Below are 22938 nucleotides of genomic sequence, written 5' to 3' on the forward strand. Positions count from 1 at the left end.
CTCAAAACCCGCGTTGTCGGATCGCGGGGGAAAAACAACGTTTTCTCATCGGGAACTCGCGACTCTGGAACTTCTGCACGAATATTCCATAATGACTCATCGATTGACTGAAGTTTCAATTTTCCCAAAGTAATCTGCCTGAAGGTTAACCCTTACGTTCACTTAGAATGTCTCCCAGGACCCAGTTGGTTTCAAGTCGTCCTGATGAGTCTCGGGACGTGAAACGGTGTTGGTTTCTTTTTCTTCAAAATGTTCAAGTCTCCTTTTATCCAACGTATTCCCATAATATCAGCACTTCTTTATAGTATGATTTCAGATATAACCATCTAATATTACACACTGGAAAAAAAAAACACATTGGATCTAGAGTCCAGACTCTTGAAAACATTGACAAGAAAATGGACTCTTGATTCAATCAGATTTAAGCTTAAATCAAAAGGAAATCCGCTCAAATTAAGAGGCTTGGTTCTTGATTTAAGCTTAAATCTGATCGAATCGAGAGTATTTTTTTTTCTTGTCGATGTTTTTAAGAGTCTGGACTCTAGATCCAATGTGGTTCCATTTTTCCAGTGCTTCTGTCTATAGTCGGCTGTAGTATACGAAGGGGTATAACCCATTAAACCTACAAAAAATAAAAAAAAATACCTGAAGGTTAAACTTTGAAATATGTCGATCGTGCCCAGACTACATGCACGAAAGCTCAACCGAACTTTTGTGGCATTTTTTCTCCCAAGTGAAGGTCTCTGAAGATTCGAGCGAAGTTGGTAACTCTGTTTGTCATGCACTTAAAGCCATTGCGAATAATCAATTCTAGTTGGAGTAGTCTACTCCGATAGATATCGATTGTTTTCCTGAATTTTAAGGGGCGAATCCCAGTGTTACCAACTCGTAACAAGAATCGCCTCGGAGGCTGACGGCCAAGGACCGAACCCGGTTGACCGAGGCGTGGCCATCGTCGGTTGGGGATCGCCCAAAGCTGCTGCCGCACAGTGGATCGGGTCAGTAGGAGAGCTCGGACAAAATTTGGAATCTTTGAACCATGGTTTCTAGAACGGGAAAAACCGGGATTCATCAGGGAATGAAAATTTACAGGGAAAATCAGGGAAAAATCAGGGAATCTGTTCCAGAAACCGGGAATTTCTTCCTCTACCGCTTAGGGCTCATTTCGTTTTCAAAGGCGGTCTAATCTGATACCGAGCGCTTTTATTGACTTCTTGAATGACACATTTGAAGCATCAAATCATCTAAAAAATGGAGAAGCTTTCATTGACCAGATAATATACATCAGGAACGCTATCGGTATCGGAATTAAAATATTGAATGTGCGCTAAAGAGTTGGCTGAAAAATGAATTAAAATCTATATTCATACCTATATGGAACTCTGGAGAGAGTTATATTCTTTTCCCCCAGGAAATCTCGGGGAAGTGGGAAAAAATATCGCTTTCTCATGAGGGAATAAGCTCCTGAAAATCAGGAAAAGTCAGGGAATGAGCCCAGTCAAAAATCCTAGGCACCATGCTTTAAACGCTTATAACTCCATTTATACAAAACTTTGAGGTTCTTAAAGTGGTTCCATTGGTTTCCCTGTAAAATTTCCTTCTCTTAGCATCCCTAGAAATTTAAAATGCGACGAAATAAACATCGAAATTTACCGTTATAGTCAAAAATTTCATGTCCGACCTCTCTAATTGACTCGATCCACTGTATGCCGTAGCGTCGCTACTGCGCGGAAAAAATCGCGACCTCATGTGCCAAATCCAGCGGAGTAGAACCGATTTACCTGGAATTAGCTAACGTAGATTGCTTCTAAATTCTGCAAAAAAAGGGGAAATCCCCGGAATGAGGAATTTGATTATGTGTGTCACTGAACCTTAGTCAATTTTCTCTCCAGAGAGAGCGTTCATCGATAATCACGTAACGCATTTTTTCGGCATTTTCGACCCCGACCTTGGGCGTAGCTAGATTATTTGGCTTTGGAGGGCCTGTCCCCCTCATATCATCGGGAGGTCTGGAAGTGTATGAAATACTACTACCCAGTCGGGGGGGGGGGGCTTCCCTCCCCAGAGCCGGATTAAGGGGGTGGCCACATGGGCCGCGGCCCATGGCGGCAAATTTTGCAATTTTTTTTAAATGTAGGCATAAAAAAATCGGATTCTGAAAAAAATCATCAATGAGAAAAGGAGACGAAATCTCTCTTTCCTGAGAGTATAGTAATTTCTAATTTTGTCGTTTTCCGGCGATACAAGAAATAGCATCTTTAATTAGTAGAGTGAAAAGAGGAACTAAACACGCAATTTGGCCTGGAGCTCAACGCAGAGAGGAATGATAACGAGGATTTGAGATGAAAAGGACAAACCCTCGACGCGGCGATTGGCATGTAACACATGTTAGCGCCTACAAGACTCCATGAATACTTCACCCATTGCGCCGAACACAGTGCGGTCAGGAGCGGTTGGCGTGAAATGTATAGCGCCTACAAGACTGCAGGAATACTTCACGCATTGCGCCAATCCCAGTACGATCAGCGCGGCGCAGCGGCGGAAGTTAAAATTATTAAACCACATTTATGTTTGTTGTTTCATGATTTTTTGGTTCATTTCTTATGAATGGAGAACCTTGTCCACATAGAGATAGGTTTACAGAACTTAACTTTCGCGCAAAGTTCCGTTAAATTTTGCTAGTAGTGTTGACAGAGCTTTCCCAAAAAATGTATCCAACACAAGTAGGTAAACGCGTCTTATGCACCCCTCCCCCTCCGACACGTTCACTTGATGGTTTTTATTGATGTTTCAAAACGAATGAGAAGGGGGCGGCAAAATACAGGCGGCTCATGGGCGGCAAGTAGGTAAATCCGGCCCTGTCGGAAAATTCTTGAAGTTTTAACTCCATTTTGACGCATAGCTTCCGTTACGCAAATTTTTCATTGAAATCTGCACAGCAATTACGCTATTTGGAATATTCCAGCTTAAAATACTTTCGAACTGTCATGAAACATTATACTGTGAAGAAGAGTTTTTGTGGGCGAAGATTTTGTTTCATCCGCCCGGATTTCGGAAGGGTTGCAGATGATACTATTTTCGATTAAAGAGAGGGTCAGCCCCCTCCACCCCGAAGCTACGTTCCTGTTCCCAATGCCTCAAAACACAACCAAAGACTCCCCCCAGTAACGTAGTAATTGACGCTTGCCCCTCCCCCCTTTCAAGGAACTTCAAATAGATTTTCTCGCACACGATTTTTTGACTTGGGCACATTTTCTGAAAAGTTCCTTGATTCCAGATACCATGAATTTAATCAAAATTTAGGGAAGTTTCTTCTGACGTTAGATGAAGTTAGTTATATTGTGAAGGGAATCGATTGAACTTTTTCATGCTGAAAGGCACCATTCTCAAATGCGTCTTTCGTGCCTTTTTTTTTTTCTCCCTGAGAGCATATTGAGCCCTCGTGCTCTCGCTCTGACGGATTTGATCTACAGCTTGGTGAGGCCTAGGGGCGGTCCAGAAGCGTGGTCCTGTTTATTTCGAGTTCACGGCGGCCCGATTCGGGATCCGAGGTCCGGTCGGCGCACAGTGAATCGGGTCAGATAGAGACGTCGGACATGAAATTTTTGACAAAAACCAGGGCCGGATGTACCTACTTGCCGCCCATTGGCCGCCTGTATTTTTCCGCCCCCTTCTCATTCGTTTTGAAACATATTAAAAACCATCAAGTGAACGTGCCGGAGGGGAGGGGTGCATAAGACGCGTTTACTCGTGTTGGACACATATTTTGGGAAAGCCGCGTGACACTGCTATACTAGCAAAAGTTGACGGAACTTTAGGCGAAAAGTAAGTTCCGTAAACCTACCTCTGTGCGGACAGGGCCCTTCATTCATAATAAATGAACGGAAAAATTATGAAAGAGCAAACATAAATGTGGTTTAAAAATTGTAACATCCGCCGCCGCGCCGCGCAGACCGTACCGTGTTTGACGCAATGCGTGAAGTATTCATGCAGTCTTGTAGGCGCTATGCGTTTCTCGCTGACCGCAATGACCGCGCTGTGTTTGATGCAATGCGTGAAGTATCCATGCAGTCTTGTAGGCGCTAATATGTGTTACATGCCGACCGCCGCCGCGCCGAGGGCTTCTCCTTTTCATCTCATATACTCTCGGGGATTGAGAAATTTTGTCGCCTTTTCTTGTTTGTAATTTTTTTTTTTTAATCCGATTTTTTTATGCCTACATTTGAGAAAGTTGCAAAATTTGCTGCCATCGGCCGCGGCCCATGTGGCCAGTTGGCCACCCCTTAAATCCGGCCCTGACTAAAACTGCAAATTTTGATGTTTATTTCATCATATTTAATATCTAAGGGGTGCTCCTGGAAGAAAATTTGACGAGAAAACCAATGAAACCACTTTCAGAACCTCAAAGTTGTGTATAAACGAAGTTATAAGGTGTTAAAGTTTCCAAATTTTGTTCGACTTCTCCTATTGACTCGGTCCACTGTGCGGCGGACGATGAAGTTAGCGGATCGATCGGGGAATCAATCCACGATCCTCGGGATCGAGCATTCATCATTTTATCGACTGAGCGTGGAAACAACTTCGGCGGCGGCGGCGGCGGGTCGGACCGTAAATTGTTTTACGACCCCCGACGCCGACGCCACCCACTTCCGAATCCCCCGGTAATTTCTTTATTCCCGCCACGGCGCACTCGAGGTCAAGAGTTGGAGTCCTGGAGACCGACGAGGCGACGAGCTCAAGGCTTAGCTGCGGGCTGATTATTGAAATTTATAGACAAATCAATAGGCAAAGAAGACAAAAAAGATATGGAGGGATCCTATCAGTGGAAGCGGGTGATTGCAATGGACAAAGGACGTAAGAAATACACTGGAAAAAAAAAAAAAAAAAAAAAAAAAAACACATTGGATCTAGAGTCCAGACACTTGGAAACATTGACAAGAAAAAATACTTTTGATTCAATCGGATTTTTGCTTGAATCGAAACGAAATCCGCTTAAATTAAGAGGCTTGGTTCTTGATTTCAGCCAGATTCTGATTGAATCAAGAGTACTTTTTCTTGTTTTCCAGTCACCTTGTTTTCCTTTCTAGAATGAAAATGGGTTTGACGTTTTGAACAATGAGTTTTGCCTTAAAACTATTTCAAATCGTGTCCTTTTAAGCATCTAACAATGTATTACCACCGATTGTCGTCAGAAGAGTTAAGATGAATCCTAGTTTATAAGTATTCTTATATACTTTAGGGCTCGTGCAAAAATGAACTCGTTCTCTCTCCAAAAAAATGGTACATTGTCCGTCAACATGCGTGACGCAACGCGACGATGATTATCTTTCTTGGATGCAACTATTAATGCTTCACGGATGTCCGTGCCGCGTGCACCAAAAATGAAGGCGTTTTAATCGTGCGCGACACTTCTAGTGGTACTACAACTCTCACTCTCTCTCGAATGCAACTATTAATGCTTCACGGATGTCCGTGTTGCGTGCACAAACAATGAGGGCGTTTCAATCGTGCGCGACACTCCTAGTGGTATTAAAACTCTCATTCTCTCTCGAATGCAACTATTAATGATTCACGGATGTCCGTATTGCGTGCACAAAAAATGAAGGCGTTTCAATCGTGCGCGACACTCCTAGTGGTATTAAAACTCTCATTCTCTCTCGAATGCAACTATTAATGCTTCACGGATGTCCGTGTTGCGTGCACGAAAAATGAAGCCGTTTTAATCGTGCTCGACACTTCCAGCGGTACTAAAACTCTTATCCTGTGGAGTGGTCCATTATTTAGACAGTGCAGCCCACCGCGCGGCGCATAAGATGACCGGCGAAGCACCATAAGCACCAAAGCACCATTCTCACCTTCGGAATCGGGCAGATCACTTTTACGCGCTCACTTCGGGGAACCTCCGAAAGTCCGGCCGGGAGCGTGGGGGCGGGGGGCGCGTAGGGGGGCTCGTTTACTCCCTGCTTATTTGTTTTTTCACTTACCGGCCGCGGCCGCCAACAACGAGGCCCGTTTATGACCCCTCCCCCCCCCCCCCCACTTCGTCTGCGAGTTGGGCCCCGCGCGTATTTTTACTCTACTCGGACGCCAAGATCAGACGGAAGGTATGGACACTTAAAAATCCTTCTTTTTTTTTACATCATGATGGTGGTATGAAAAAGAAAAATTGGTCGGGATAGCACGGCACTGGAAAAAAAAACACATTGGACCTAGAGTCCACTCTTGAAAACATTGACAAGAAAAAATAGTCTTGATTCAATCGGACTTTTGCTTGAATCAAAACGAAATCCGCTTAAATTCAGAGGCTTGGTTCTTGATTTAAGCTAGATTCTGATTGAATCAAGAGTACTTTTTCTTGTCGATGTTTTTAAGAGTCTAGACTCTAGATCCAATGTGTTTTTTTTTTTCCAGTGGGGGACTTCCAGTTTGACGAGAAAATGGAAAAATCATGAAATGGAAATAGTTTCTTATGCCGTCTTCAGCTTCAGCCCGAAGAAATGCGGTCGTGTATCCTCCGAAGACCCAGAGATTTCACAATTTTCGCTGTGCTCCAGTCCTGAGCCAATTTTAACTGTTCGTATTTTTACTTTCCACGCCGTCAAAAATCGCAACAAAATTAATCTCCCTTTCGCAGCGCAAAATAGCGCATTATAGTTCGCCTATTCAAGTTATTCAATGTTGTCAGTGCAGCGCTCTGGCGACTCAAACTAGAACTTGAAATGGCAAGTCGTTTTGCCATCGGGTCTTTGGCGAGAGGTCTTGCCATGGGGACTTAGGTGGTTATCACTACAATTTCAAGCCTCTTTATTCCTATCGTAAAAGCTGCGCTGAGCTTTTTCTTAAAAGTTCGGAAACGCGTTTGTTCTCGCTTAAACTCGTCCAGGAAACAGCTCCTATCCAGGCAGCTCCCGAGTCCTGGGTCCTGCAACAGCCTCAGCGGGGTATTCAGGGTTGCCTCAGTCAGGGAAAACCGGGAAATGTCAGGGAATTTTAAAAAGTCAGGGAAAACCTGGAAATGTAAGGGAAAATGACGAAAATTTCAGAGGAAAATCGTTAAATCATCTTCATTTGCTTTCTCGAATGGGCTTGCGGCGTTCCGAACAACAAATTTCACCCGAGAACTATTTCTAACTTTGTCTTTTTAACGATCTGGCATAATTTTTTCAATCGTCAGGGAATTTCGCCAAAATGTGTCAGGTAAATTAATTGTCTAAATTTCGTGGCAGCCCCATGTATTTGATCATTGGTACCATGAAAAACACTCGGCATTTCAAGGAAATGTTTGCATGCTAGACTCGACGTGCACTCTGGCAGCGGTGCACCTTACCGTACCTGCACCGCTCGATATCTTTACGATGGCGATATTTTCGGATTATCCGGGTTTTCCGGCCGGTTGTAAGTCAGTCGGAGCACATCCGTTCTGCGCGGATCGCCGTGGATAATCGGATGCTCGCATCGTGTTAGCTGTTTACCCACTTTTTATCCATCGCCCCCCCCCCCCCCCCCCCCCCGGTGCTCGGCAGACGCGGCTCCGATTGAACTTAGTCGAACCGAATAGTGCAGTAGGCGCGTTTCGGCTCGGAGAGAAGAGCCTTCAGTCGAGAGAACCGACTGCTCCCGTCGACAACCCTGCCGAACTTCAGCTCGCTGAACCGAAAAACTTCGGTTGATGGCGGAACGTGTTTCATGTGAACCACACTTTTTCGGGTTGCAGAACTGGACCCTCGGTTCGGTGAACCAGAGTTCAGCTCTGTCAATTGACATGGTAGGTTACCTTGCTCGGCTAAGGCCCGGTTCATCGCGTGTTACGGATTTACATAGGCTGTCCCAAAAAGAAGTGGACTGATGCTGTAATTTCCGAACTGATCATTGCAGCGATCTTTTCTTGGTCGCGTTTTAAAGATCAACTCAATACCTATCGATTAAGACCAAGATCATCAAAATCGGTCAAAAATTGACCGAGTTATGACGTTTTCCGTGAGAGGAGTAAAAATTCAGCCTACCGTTTTTTGAAGAAAAAATCATACCGAGAGTTACGCGTGTCAAGCTTCATCTCCACTGTAACTTCTCTCCCGTAATGTTTTCCTTCATCAGTGACACAATATAACTAAAAACCTGTTGGTAACAGTGTCTAGTCGGTGTCCGACTCATGCCGTAACCATAGCGACCAGGGAGGACCGGGGAGACTCGCGCAGAATTCGGCGACAACTTCGCCCGCCAGCGACAGTTTTCGAGTGCGCGCGCTCAGTGCAGTGGCAATTTGTTAGTGCCGTTTTCATTCGTTTTTTCGGGATTATGGAAAAGGACAGTGAAATTGTCTGTTCTTTCACAATTTCACTGTCCTTTTCCATAATCTCGAAAAAACGAATGAAAACGGCACTAACAAATTGCCACTGCACTGAGCGCGCGCACTCGAAAACTGTCGCTGGCGGGCGAAGTTGTCGCCGAATTCTGCGCGAGTCTCCCCGGTCCTCCCTGGTCGCTATGGTTACGGCATGAGTCGGACACCGACTAGACACTGTTACCAACAGGTTTTTAGTTATATTGTGTCACTGATGAAGGAAAACATTACGGGAGAGAAGTTACAGTGGAGATGAAGCTTGACACGCGTAACTCTCGGTATGATTTTTTCTTCAAAAAACGGTAGGCTGAATTTTTACTCCTCTCACGGAAAACGTCATAACTCGGTCAATTTTTGACCGATTTTGATGATCTTGGTCTTAATCGATAGGTATTGAGTTGATCTTTAAAACGCAACCAAGAAAAGATCGCTGCAATGATCAGTTCGGAAATTACAGCATCAGTCCACTTCTTTTTGGGACAGCCTATGTATCACCCGGCTAAAATTTGACCAACACTCCGAGCACCCTCAACCGAAGGTTAAAGTTATGGTTGACGAAAGGTCAGGTGCAAACCGCGGAGATCGAACCGTGATCGCAGATCGCATGATAGTCCAATATGCGCTAGCCAATCGTAAGTAGCAAGTAGCAACCACAGGGCGTCTGCAAGTCTGGAAAACCGGAAAAATCAGGGAATTTCAACAGGTCAGGGAAAACTGGGAAAAGTCAGATTTTCCATCAATTTCTAACGGAAGAATTACGTATCTTTTTTACTTCAGCCTACGATACTTTCAAGTTGTTGCATTCAACACATCTGGAAAATTTTTTCAAATTTTAGATCTATTTCGACGCATTTTGGAAGTTCAAACTTCTTTTTTTCTTGCCTTCTTGTATTTTCCGTCTCCCCACTGAAAAAAAAACTCCGGCCATGGGAGCCGCAATTACGGGCTATATAGACATACCGTCCTTTCCGGACTCAAAGGCCGAAAATTCTGGCTGCTGGAGCCGTAGCTTCGGCCTCTGAACCCGGAGCAATCGAAGCTACGCCTCCAGCAGCCGGAATTTTCGGCCTCTGAGCCCGGAACGGACGGTACGTCTATGTAGCCTGTAATTGCGGCTCCCACGGTTGAGTTTTTTTTTCAGTGCCCTTTTCCTCATTTTTCCCCTCCTTGTTTTGCTTTCGGAAGGGGCTTGAGCCCCCCAAAGTCTCCTGGGCCACGTGCCTGAAGCATAAATATGGAAATGTTCAACCGTGTACTTACTCTGTGTTTGTTGTATGTTGCAGGAGTATGTGATGGTCGGGCTCAACAGCCCGGATGCGGCGGCGACGGCGGCGACGACACCGGGCGCGGGGGGGCCGGGCGGCGGCGGGGGCGGAGGCGGGAGCGCGGGGCGGGGCCGCGGGGGAGCCCGGGAGCGGGCCCTCCAGGCGGTCGACTACTACAACTCGGTGCTGCGGGCCCGCGTCAACTCGGGCATGACCCACCACCGGAGCAACTCGAGCCTGGAGCTGGTGCACGACCCTCAGGCCGGCCCGGCCGCCGCCCTCCACTACGACCCCCAGATCCTCGCCCTCAGGCGGGAGTACGGCTCCCACGGCAGCATTGACGTCATCGGCGCCGACAGGTTCGTAGTCGAGACCCTTGCCAAATTTAAAGGCTTGAACCAGGGTTGCCACAGTCGGGGAATAACGGGAAATGTCAGGGAATTTTGAGAAACCTGGGAATGTCAGGGAAAATTGTTGGGTCCATTTTATTTGCTGTCCAGATTGGGTTCAACGGTTCGAACAACGAAACTATTATAGTAATGTTGTATTAACTATCTGGCATATCTTCAGTTGTCATGGAATTTCACTAAAATGTGTTCGAAAATTTCATTTTCTAAAGTCTGTGGCAACCTTGAATAGGACTCCTACATGTGTTGGGTGAGAACGCATTAAAAATTGAAGCGAATAAAGGAGAATGAGAAGAAAAAGAAAAGGGGGTAAGAAGGATAGGGCAACGAAGGAGAATAGGGGGAAGAAAAAGAGAAAGAAGAAGAGAAACAGGAACAAGAACAGTTTACTTTTCTCCCTTTTTTCTTCCTCCTTTCGTCTTCCTCCTCTCCTTCTTCTTATCCTTTTCTATCTTCTCCCCATTTGTAATGAATCCTCATCTGGCATATGTTAGGAGTCCTATGCGATTGCATTTACCATGGTTACAAAAAACTTTAAGAACGAACCTACCTACCTTAAATGTTCCAAAATCTACAATAATTTAACTTTATTTTGGGAGTTTAGTACCTAGCAGCAAATCATTGCAACCCCTTGAAAGGATTTGTCTTTTAAGCACTTTTGCATTTCAACAGAGGCCTGTAAAATTTTCCTTCTATGAAGACCTTTCCTGTTCATGATGGCGAGTTGAAGCCCTATTTAAACCTCCCCTCATCACAATGTAGTTGTTTAAGGAGCGATCTTGATTACAATCCTGCGATTTGTGTGTCAAAGAGATTCCTAAATACATCAGCCAAAAGCAAAGAAGGAGCTCAAACACTATGGATGGGAAATGAAGAGAAAAAAGACATGAAAGAAGAAGAAGAAGAAGAAGAAGAAGAAGAAGAAGACGGTAATGAAGAGAAATTAGGAGAAGACGAAAAGAATACTGTATTGCTCTTCTTCCTTTTCCTCTTCTTCCTTTTCTTCTTCTTATTCTGCGTATTCTTCCTCGTTTTCTTACCCTTTCCTATTTTGTCTTCCCGTTCGTAACAGATCCTCCGTCGGGACGAAATTGAAAGTGTCAACCTGTTACTAGTAGGCGAGGATAAGTTTATGGTCACTCGAGAGTGGCGAGACTTCAATGTGGATTATTTTGATTTCAGATTCGGGCACAACCACCCTTCGGGCCCAGGTTCCGGGAGCGAGAACTTCTTCGCCCTGCTGCAGGAGTACAAGCCGGCCGTGCTAGGCCTGGACCGGAGCCGAGGCGGAGGCGGGAAAGGCAAGGACGACGACGGACGCGGGAGCCTGCGGAGCAAGAGCACGGCCGACTCCCACTCGGAGCCCGGCGACTCCCTCGACGGCACCGGGAGCCCCTCCGGGCCGGAGACCCCCGACTCCCGCGCCGACGCCCGCAACGCCAACTCCTCGCCCAAGCACAAGATCAAGTTCCACCGATTCTGGAGCTCCCCCAACAGCAACGGCGTTCAAAGGTAAGTCCATATCCGGAGCTCCGAGTCGGAACAAGAACTGTGTCGAAATCCTTTCCGGGTACAAGGTTTTCTTATGAGCGTTCCCAAGAGCAAGAAGGCTCTTATAGGGGCGTCTTCGGGAACGCTTCCGAGAGCAAGTACTTCCTCGGGAAAGATTTCGAAATCAAACATTTTAGGATATCCAGGGCTCCGAGTCGGAGCAGGAACTGTGTCGGGATCTTTCTCGGATCTAAGGGTTTCTTATGAGCGTTCCCAAGAGCAAGAAGCCTCTTAGGGACGTCTTCGGGAACGCTTCCGAGAGCAAGTAATTCCTCGGGAAAGATTTTGAAATCAAGAACTTTAGGATATCCAGGGCTCCGAGTGGGAGCAAGACTTGTGTCCGGATCCAAGGGTTTCTCATGAACGTTCCCAGGAGCAAGGAGTCCCTTAGGGATATCTTCGGGAGCAGAAACCTCTTCGGGAACGCTCCCAAGAGCAAGAACTTCTTCGGGAAGGGTTTTGAAATAAAAAAACTTCTTCGGGAACGCTCCCGGAAAGATAAGTCCATTATGAGGATATCTGGGGCTCCGAGTCGGGGCAAGAACTGCGTCGGGATCCTTCCCGCATCCAAGGGTTTCTTAGGAATGTTCCTAGGATCAAGAGGTCTCGTTGGGACGTCGTAGGGAGCAGAAATCTCTTCGGGAACGCCCCCGAGAGCAAGAACTTCCTCGGGAAGGATTCTGAAATCAAGAACTTTTTCGAGAACGCTCCCGGAAGCAAGAACTTCTTCGAGAATGGTTGCGAAATCAAGAACCTTCTCAGGGACTTTTTAGGAGCAGACATTTCTTTGGGAACGTTTCCAAGAGTTTCCTTCATGGAAACGCTTCATGAAATAAGGTGTTTCTCAGAAACATTCTCAGGATCAAGAGCTCTTTTGCGAACGTCCCCTTGGGCTTCTTTCTCGGATTTTCTTTCTCTTTTTCAAGGGATTAAGAACTTTCTTGGGAGTGTACCTTGTCGAGAGCTGGAACTTCTGCGGAAACGTTCTCGGTTGCTGAAGCTGATCGGGAACGTTCTGGAAAGCAATAATCCTCTGGCTCAGCCTAGAAACAGCGCATTTACCAGCATGCCCTCTGCACATGAGTGTTTTCACGGATGAGCCAGACATTGTAGTTCCTAATTGCAAAATGAAGTTCAATTTCAATGGATCATATTAATATGTCAAGAACAACACCTCCGTCTTGCTCATCCTCAATCGTCACCAGAGGGTGACGAAGGCGTTTGAATTTCGGGAATCGCAATAGCTTTCAGGAGACAAACCGTCCAAGAGAATAGTTTCCATTAATTATTTTTGTGGGCTCTGAGTATGAAGAATATTGCAGTAGTTGTGTGCGAGGATGAGCAGCTCATCCTAGCATAGCGTGAGGGAACTGCACAAAAAGCGATGCCTCCGGAAAAGGCGCCCTAGTGGCCCAGTGCCACTTCTCGCCGCAGTAAATACTCGGCCAGATTACCTAAGTCCCCCGGAAACGCGTGAGCTACGTGACACGCTTACCGTACCGAATCTACTCTGCCGTGCTAAGGCAAAACACCGTATGAACTTTTCGACCTCACCAAATTCTCTCTTATTAAGTGCAAATTCTCAAGAAATCTTGCCAATTGTTTCTCTCTGATTTTTCACGATATTTCATTCACAATATAATTTAGCGTATTCAGGGGTTCCGGCAGTCCGAAAAACGTGGAAAACTTGGGAAAGTCAGGGGATTTTTGGCGACATTGAAAAGTCAGGGAATGGCAGGAAATTCATGTGAAGAATCAGGGAATCTCATTAGGAGCGCTCAGTAAAAGTAAAAGTGAGTGTAATTAATAGGAAGTAATCAAAGTGTTAGTTGGAATTTTATTCGAACGTTATTGTTAGGGAATTCGAAAATGTTGGAGACTTGGGAAAGCAAAAATAGTCCGGAGAAAATCTGTGAATCGGAAAATGAAAAAATTATGGAAATCCTGGTCTTCCAAAAATCAACCAAAAATACATATTTTTAACTTTTCTCCCTATCAAACAGTTTATTGAAGGAACTTTGGCAACATTTGAATGCTCTTAAGATATTCTTCCCTAGAAATAGCATCAGGATTTTCCCGATTCTATCAGGATTTGAGAAAAGTCGGCCGTCCGATCGGATTTTTTTATCGAGGTATTTTTGTGAAGTTACTTTCGCCTAATTTTTCTTCGCAAAAAATCAGGTTTAGGAAAAATTATGAAATCAGGAGTTAGCAGTCAAAAATCAGGAAAAATCAGGATTTCCCCAAGTGAAAAAAAAACTAGACACCCTGTAGCGCCTGTCAAGGGCGATGACGATTCTCAAGTGCCCGGTGAAGGGGAGAGTGGAAAACCCGAAAATCAAGGTCAGCCTTGCATCATCATAATGACTAATTTTCATATTTGATTCTTCCAGGAGGAGCAACGGTGGAGACCGTCTCCAAGAGGAGGACGAGAAGACGTCGAACAGTGCCAACAACAACGATCAAGCGGCGATGGGGAACCAGGATGCCGAGACAGAGGACAAGCAACGTCGACGAGCATTCGCCCACTACGACTGTCAGTCCCTAACAGCTAATCTCGGCTATGTCGCACGATTGAGGAGTCTCCTTCTGTCCCGCAGACGCAACACCACGACAGGAGCTTCGGCTGCCTCCATGATCGGTGCGCGGGCCGCCACTCCCGAGGGAGCGGACACTAATGATGAGGACCTGGGCGATGGACGCTGTAATGATCTCGTTGAAAGGTAACTCCCGCTGGAGATCCTCTCTTTAGGGTAGTCGATCATTTGGGTGACTCGCCCAAACGAGCGTATTATTTGGGTGACTGGCCCAAATGAAACTGCTAAAATGGCCATTGGCGGATCCAGCAAATTGGCAACATCGTTTTTCTCCATTTAAACCTATGGAAATGTATCGATTTTTGGTGAGGCCAGGTGCTCTGACAAGAATCGATTATTTTACATAGGTTTAAGTGGAGGGAATCCGGTGTTGCCAAATTGCTGGATCCGCCTCTGAATATGGCAACGTTGTTTTTAAAAATCACTCTTATAGATGGACAGCAGTTGACCTACTCCGATGTTCGCTGGGTCAGTGCTGGAGGAAACGATGAAAACTGGGTTTGGTTGACAGGAAGTCCCTAAATTCTGCTTTAAAATTAGGAACACAATCCGGGGAACTTACCTCCCTCCCCCCCCAAGAATATTTGATTGTCACATAGGTGTCGTCACAAAAATCTATCTAAAATCAAAGATTTGTCAGCTTATTTTGAGATTTCTATACCTTGGGATCGGTGCCAGCTATTTGCTTAAGGCAGGTCAGCCTGAAAGTACGATTTTCAGGATCTGTCGATGTAAAATGGCACTAATTTCAAGATGTAATAAAAAATCAGCAGAATTTGGGAACTTCTTGTCAATCAATCCAACTTTTCATCATTTTCTCTCGCGCTGACCCAGCGATCATTGAAGTATATCAACTACTGTCCTACTAAAAAGGTAAGTTTTAAAAACAACGTTGCCTTATTAGCATTTTCATTTGGGCAAGTTGCCGAAATAACACTCTCGTTTAGGCGAGTGGTCCAAACAATGACCTACCCTTTTTAGATTTTGTTTTTTGGGTGAGGAATCCTTTAGCGCCTGTAAGAACCTGAAACTTACATACACCATATAAGCTGCTTTCATAGCGCTTTTGGTGCTCTGTGAGACCCAGCTGCCCAAGTCCTCTATCCTCCCAAAGCCATTCAAGGAGTTGCACAGAATGTACAGGAACTTGATGTGCAAACTCTTCTGTCCATACACACAAAGTGGCTTGTATAAACTTGTCCGATTTTTTTGGTTTTTGCAACTAAGCCAACATTGTGCTGTGACAGAAATGTCCATGGTTTAAAAAAATAGATTAGTTGCTTCCCAAAGACTAAGGTCTTCCAATTTTTTGTTCAATGATTCTCTGGAATTGGGATCTCAATTAAGGGGTTTGGAGGACAAGGTGCATGAGTGTAATATTTACTACTTCGAGAAATACGTATTCAAAGTTTCAAAATTACATCCAGGCTTACAGCAGAAAGAAAGTTTTTGGTGTAACAACCTCACTTGAAAATTGGATTTTAGTAGTGAATTTTTCTCAGAATATATTTCAAGACTAGTTGTAGTTGAAATAATTAATATCATAATTTTTTCAAAAACAGCTTGTGTTCTCCCAACCTTGCTATTCTATCTTGCCAGAACTCTAAGGGTAAGCAAAGATTTCAAGAAAGCCTGTAAAAAAAAGCTATAATACTAAAAATATGAATCGAAAAAACCTATCAAAAAGCTTGCATATCAGTATGTGCATGCATTTTCTCAATCTGAAATTTTGTAAAGAAGATCAAAATTAACTACACAAACGCAATTGCTGCCCACATTTTGTTTTTACATCAGTTGTGTTGATGCAGGAAATAGATATCTGTTCTGATATTATAATTTACCCTAGATTTTTTGTTTTTCAGCTGTCCTTTCTTTAGAAACGAAATGGGTGGTGAAGAGGAGCGAGTTGTCAGTTTAACAAGAGTCAACACCAATGAGTCATTGAGCAATGCCAAAAACCGACATTCCTCTTCGTACCGCTCCTATCACCGACCATACCATCGTCCACCCCTGTCATACGGAGTGTCGATTCTCGAATTTCCCCCAGGAGACACACATTGGAAACACGGGACTTGCCCATACCAGAAACACCATCGAACTATTGAAAGTGTTGATCAAGGGGCTTTGTATTATCGCCGCTACTTTTTTGGTCAAGGTAGGTTGCAGCCAAAATCAGAGGGCACTCATTTTCTTCTAATATTTTACAGCTTCAATTTTTTTTTAAAATTTTGTTTGCAATTTTGTTCGCTTTGTCTGAAACCAGAAAAAAATATCACTTACAAATGAAGAGTGGAGGAACTGAAATTTTACATATTGATAAGAGGAAAAATCTGGCTAAAATTCCACTCTCATTAAGTGATGTACAATCTTCTATTTACAAGTGATTATACAAGATTGTTTTCAAGTATCCTCGAGAGACAAATGCTCCAGCCTTATCATGAAAGTTTGAATCACTTGTGTTAACGCATGCACCAAGATAAATACCATCTTCTCATGTTATTAAATCTCTATCCTAGAATGTGCAAAAGCGGGAGTTTACGTCCGAATTCCTTCTTTTCAATTTTTTTCTTCCTTCTTGCTTTTACGTATGCTGGTAGTTATATTTCATTGTCTGTTTTTTTTTCTTTTTTCAGATCACCAAAATTGGTTTGGAATGGATGAAAACTTGGGACCAGTGGCAATCTCTATAAAACGGGAACGAGTAAATCGGTCAAATGGGGAGAACACAAACAATGCAACTAGTCCTAATCATATGTTTAGATATAGGTTATTAATCCGAACCAGTGAGGTTAGTACCCAAAATTCACCTAACTCTAGTTTCTGTACACACTGTTAATTCTGGACGAAGAAACTATTCTTCTTCACAGATCATATTATTTTTTGCTTATTTATGAGCTTAAACAAAAAAAAACACAATTTTTTGCCTAGAGCAATTGATCCTTACTGGTCTCAACCATCTCTTGTGGAAGTGCTCTTTTCATTCTCAACCTGAATTTTCAGGAAAAGTCTTTCATTACTTGAAAATGCTCAATGGATTACACATGAATATATTGTTCATCCCTCAGTTATCATTTACCACTCTGAGTTTTTCGCAATTTCACTGAGAGTTCATCTTTTTTCAGCTTCAAACACTTAGAGGATCCGTACTAGAAGACTTAATTCCAAATCTGAAACCATCCAGCAGTAACAAGCACATGAATACCAAAGAAGTTTTAGAATATGTAACCCCTGAAATCCAGTTATCATGGTGAGTCTTTCATCTACAACAATAGTCATATTTTATCTAAAGGAACACTAAAAATATGTTTCAGTAAAACTGTTTCTTATGTTACTTTTTCACTATTGAGGAGTAACTAATGAGAGAGCAGTCGATAAAAGTGAAATCTACAACAGAGTTGGGCGCGAATAATTTGGCAATCACTGAAATTGGTGGCAAACACTGACTAGACGCTCGGTCCTAAGAATTCTCTACCTGATAAGATAGTTCATACATCAAATTTTTCGTCCAATTGGCGACTGATTGAACGTTTTTGATTGACCAAATAATTTCGGAATAATTTTTTTCCAACTCTGATCTGTAACAATATAACAAATTTTGAAACTTGCTCGTGTAGATGCATGTTTATTTAGGAAATTTGCTGTTTTAAAAACATATTACACCTTAGTAGTGCACGTGAATCTACCTTTCCTGTCGATATAGTGTCATAATATAATCACAATTTTTCTGTTTCTTTTAGTTTAAGGCTAGGAATGAATACTCATCAAACTGAGGAAACCTTACTCAAACTAGATGAGCAAGGTTTAAGTCGACAGTACAAAGTTGGCGTGATGTATTGTCGAGCTGGACAAGCAACAGAAGAGGAAATGTACAACAATGAAAACGCAGGACCAGCATTTATCGAATTCCTTGATTTGATCGGACGGACTGTTCGACTGAAAGGCTTCGAGAAGTATAAGGCTGGCCTTGACAATAAGAGTAAGTTACCAGACTTAAATCAAATGTTTACAAAACGCTTAAACCTAAAAACTTAATCATAAACTTCAGTTTTAATGCTGGCCCTATGATTAGGAGGTCCTGGGTTTGATTCCTGACCAGGTACCCTGATTATAATGGTCCTAGGCTATGATCACCTGGGGCTGAATGTAAAAAGATCGGAGGATTGAGCGAAGAATTAGCAGGGCTACTTGAGAATTGATAAGGAAAAATATTATTTACAAAAGATATGTATAAAAGACATTGGAGAAAGAAAAATTTTCCATTTTACTTGTATTGTAAGCTCTTCATCTATCCTTTATTGCAAGAAATCTGTCGTATTTGATGGATTGTCAAATTCCTCATTTAAAGATGGTCAAAGCTGTTTTTTAGCAATTTTAATCACTGATATTCACAATAGTAATTAAAATGGTATCTTATTTCTAATCCCATTATTTCAGCTGATTCCACGGGTTTGTGCTCTGTGTACTCTCAGTATCAAGATTGCGAGATCATGTTCCACGTCTCAACGCTGCTACCCTTCACTCCCAATAACCGGCAACAGTTATTGAGGAAACGCCACATTGGCAATGACATAGTGACAATTGTTTTCCAAGAAGCAGGAGCACTGCCATTCACTCCAAAAAACATTCGCTCTCAGTTCCAGCATGTATTTATCATAATTCGTGCTATCAATCCTTGCTCCGATAACACGCAGTATAGGTAAGAAAGATTACTTTAACCTTGTGTGAAGTTCAAAAATGAAGTGAACTATGAAATTGAATCTGTCTTCGCAGTAATTTTTATATTATTCTCAAGGCCAACTTCCAACATTATGATAGGTGGTTCAATCGTAAGCTCTGGTAGTTTTTCATCAGTTTTCAAGAACTTCCATGAAAAGGAAAAATAATTTATACAAAAATTTAGGTGGAAGTTGAGAGTATCAATTTTTTTCCCAAGTCTGAAAGCCTCTCTCGTTTTTTTGAAGTTATGAAAATTCTCATTAATGTTTTCAAAATATCTATGTAAATATATGCAGTCAGTCCCTATTAACTGCTTGATATTTTTTCCGAACTTTTATCCGTTTTACTCATTTTTCTAGTTTATTGTTGTCATATTAGAAAATTTTCAAACCTTTCTTGAAGTTCAAACGTTTATAAAACGTGTTCCTCATTTGAAGCGTGTTTTTCGAATTTTTCAGGGTTGCCGTCACTAGATCGAAAGAAGTGCCAGTTTTTGGACCTCCGCTTCCTGAAGAAGCAACATTCACAAAATCTAAACACTTTACGGAATTTTTACTGGCCAAAATAATTAATGGTGAAAATGCTGCCCATAGGTCGGATAAATTTGCCACTATGGCAACAAGAACTAGACAGGAGTACCTGAAAGATCTCGTCTCTAATTATTCGACCAATACCCTCATAGAAACCTCTCAGAAATTTTGTAAGTTGTCCTCTTTTTTTACTCTTTTTGGTCATATTGAGTCAGGAGTTTAGCAGGAGGTGTTATTTGGATTGTTACGTAGCACCTTTGAAACCCTCCAGCTGTATTGTGCTTGCAGGTCCATCTGAAAATTAATTATCAATTATTTGATACAAGCATAATCAAAAAACAGCACTAGGGTTGCTGGGTTGCAACCATCACATGTTTTCTTTGTTTATTGCTTTTGTATTTTACTGTTTCCCTATGAGTTTTGCTGTCCCTACAAGAATAATAACTTAAAAAAATGCAACAGCGTATTTTCTTCGGAAAATACACTAAAAATATTTGCAACAAATTGATAATGCAACTGTAAAAATGTGTATTTCGGTTGCAGTGTTTCAAAATCTCTGCCCCTATTTTATTTTTTAATAGGAGACCAAAACAACATCATAGCGTAAAACTTTTGTGGAATATTCTTCTCATATATGAAGAAAATGTCCGAAGTGTTCAAGAAATGAACGTAGTAGTTTTCCATGCGGAAGAAGAAATAAGATGAAAAGTCTGCAACACTATGAGAGGTTGTACGCATTCCTGCAGTTTCACTGTCAAAATGTGTCAAACTTTGCCTACTTTGAAAGGATTTAAAAGAGCAAGCTGCAAATTAACAGTATTCCATTGAATTTTCGTTAAAATGACCTGAACTCAATAAATGAATGAAGTAAAAATTATTAAACAATTTGAGTTTTTTTAGGCATATTGATACTCAATCTTCTTGATTTTTTGTCTTTGTGTACAAGATTTTTTTACTGCTTTAGGAACCACTTTTGTTTTCGTTAATTTGAAGCCAAGGTTTAATTTCTCTTTCTTCCAGCTATGCCTTTATTTAGTAGTCGCAAGCGTGAACGCTGGAGGCCCAGAATTGTGCCAGATGGATGGGTGAGTGGTGCTCTATGCTGGGTGGTAACACTCTCGGATAGTGGACGAGATACAACGGTACAATGCATTCTGGCCATATCTGCTGACTCACTTGTGCTGGTTGAAACGCAGACTCGTGACATCGTTTTCGTGACACCATGTAAATCCATTCTTGGCTGGGCCTCGCAGAGCAACAGGTATATGTTCAGGTCAATCAAAATTTTTCTTAAATTTAAAAAAGAAAAAGAAAAAAAGAAAAACACCCTAAAAAGCGAACTTCTAAAGTTCAAAATAATGAAAATCAATGAAAATATTTATAAAACTGAAAGGAAAAAAATCAACTAAGTCGTGGTATAGTGAATTCAGATTAAAATTGAATAACTTCAGTCCAGTTCCTTTTATTGGGCTAAAATATCTCTCTTATACATGTTTCGTCAACTGTGACCATTTATCTGTCAGCAAAACTCTACAATTTTGCTGTTTCATATTATGTGTAATTGTACATTTAGTAGCGTTGAAACTGAAATCCTTAGCATGAGAAACTTAAAGATGCCACCCTTTAAACTGCCATTCTAACTCTTCTGAAAGTTTTCTCTCTCCTCTTGAGCTCTCAGCCCTTATCACACTGATTGTCACCCAAACAGGTGAAGCCAATTCAATGATCCAGCCCTTTTCTCCGATTTTTAAGCAGAAATTAGTCTTCAAACCCTGCAAATTGGCTCGATTTTTCTTAGAATGTGCCTAATCCTTCTAGAATTTCACGAAGAACAAAGTAGATAGTTGTAAAAATTACTTTTTTACATCATAGTTTGTGTTGGCAAAAAGCTCGTAAATCAAACTAACAGTAATGATGGCGATTTTGCTACATTCAGTCTACAACTGATGTCCCTCTTGATGGAAAATTGAGCTCGGATGAGCTTTTCTGCGCTTGAATGTGACATCAGTTCCAGACTGAATTTGAACGCACATTGGCAAAATCACCAACACCCTGTATAAACAACTCGTACATCTAACCGCAATCTGTCTATTAATATAATTATGTTTTCAGACAAATCGTGAAGATTTTTCTGTAATGTGCTATTTTCACTCAATGTTGAAGAGACTAAAGATTTCTCTGTTGAATAAGCACTAGGCTTTTTTATTAATTCTGCTCATTGATTACCTATTCTTCTTCCTCTTCATCTAGCCTGAGAATCTACTACCACCAAGGAGAATGTACGACTGTTCACATGAGAGAAGGAGGAGATCGAGACGAACTGATGGAGGTCGTCGTTAGATTGCGTTCTGTCACTCCAGGATCACCCGCGCAGGAATTGACTCTGCGCAGGAACCCTCAGGGTCAGTTGGGCTTCCATGTTCAGCCTGATGGCGTTGTCACTCAAGTCGAAACATCAGGTTTGGCGCATCAAGTTGGGCTGCGGCATGGAGCAAGGCTTGTCGAAGTAAGTCTGTTTTGATTTTTTGCTGCTTTGATCATCTTGTCTTCCTGAACCCACTTGCTTTTTAACAGTTTCTTTTAAAAGCTCCTGAATATTGAGAAAAATGCCTCAGACCGGTCTAAAAATGTATTAATTTTCAAAGGACATTGAACTCCGATAAAAATAAATTACATTTTCAACTATTAAAGAAAGAAAGATAGAAAATGTCTGTCTTTCCTAAAAGATCATCAGTGAGATGCCAAAATGATTGAATGAAATAGTATTACTGGAAGTTTAATGAAAATAAAATAAAAGTAAATGTTTGATCAAGTGACCTGTCATGCGGTAAATATCTTGATGAAAAATCTAAAGAGAAGCGGAAAAAATCTCCACCATGATACTGAAAAAGTTTAATTGTTCCTTTATAAAAGTTACATTGCTTCAAACTTTTATTACAATGATCATATAATTTTAATTTTTAATGTGATGAAGCCACAATTAACTCGGACTTATCAACTAGCCTCCAGAAAGAGAATTGAAAGAACGTTAAACATAAATCAGCTTATATTCTTTTTCATTGCATCGTATTATGTCAAATTTGAAGGTGTGATCCATCAATATTTTATTGAGATGTTTTCTTTCTTTTCAGATTTGTAAAATTGCTGTTTCTACTTTAAGCCATGATCAGATGGTAGATCTGCTGAAAACATCTTTACTTGTTACAGTCACCGTGATTCCTCCCCTACCAGATGGATCACCAAGAAGGTAATATTCTGTAATTCTTATTTGTATCTTAATTTTTTTACTAGCTACTCATCCAATTATCTGTGATATGAAATTTATTACAAAAATTACAGTTAAAACAAAATGGAAACTGCACACGCATTAAGCACATGCCTTAAAACTTGGACTCACCTCTGTATTTAAGTAACTTTTGAACCTACCTTGAAGGCTTAAGTTTTGTCTGCAATGGTCTTTCAAAGCATAATTCAAATATCAGATGTGCTAAGGGTACTTTAAAACTTATCAAAAACATTGTTCAAATTACC

The 22938-nt window shown here is 42.0% G+C and overlaps 1 protein-coding gene across 1 annotated transcript in view; it reads left to right on the forward strand.

Moving 5' to 3' along the window:
* Positions 1-22938, forward strand: part of LOC109032740 (signal-induced proliferation-associated 1-like protein 3) — a 157172-nt gene that overhangs the window by 122102 nt on the left and 12132 nt on the right. Inside the window, exons 2-13 of the mRNA XM_072302682.1 lie at positions 9625-9965; positions 11196-11525; positions 13958-14287; positions 16024-16316; positions 16795-16949; positions 17284-17408; positions 17899-18137; positions 18596-18857; positions 19336-19577; positions 20428-20668; positions 21658-21913; positions 22539-22654. Coding sequence (XP_072158783.1) covers positions 9634-9965; positions 11196-11525; positions 13958-14287; positions 16024-16316; positions 16795-16949; positions 17284-17408; positions 17899-18137; positions 18596-18857; positions 19336-19577; positions 20428-20668; positions 21658-21913; positions 22539-22654 — 2921 coding nt within the window. The 5' untranslated portion in view covers positions 9625-9633. The remainder of the gene's footprint in view (positions 1-9624; positions 9966-11195; positions 11526-13957; positions 14288-16023; positions 16317-16794; positions 16950-17283; positions 17409-17898; positions 18138-18595; positions 18858-19335; positions 19578-20427; positions 20669-21657; positions 21914-22538; positions 22655-22938) is intronic.

The sequence above is a fragment of the Bemisia tabaci genome, chromosome 7, assembly GCF_918797505.1.
Source record: "Bemisia tabaci chromosome 7, PGI_BMITA_v3".
NCBI classification, from domain to species: domain Eukaryota; kingdom Metazoa; phylum Arthropoda; class Insecta; order Hemiptera; family Aleyrodidae; genus Bemisia; species Bemisia tabaci.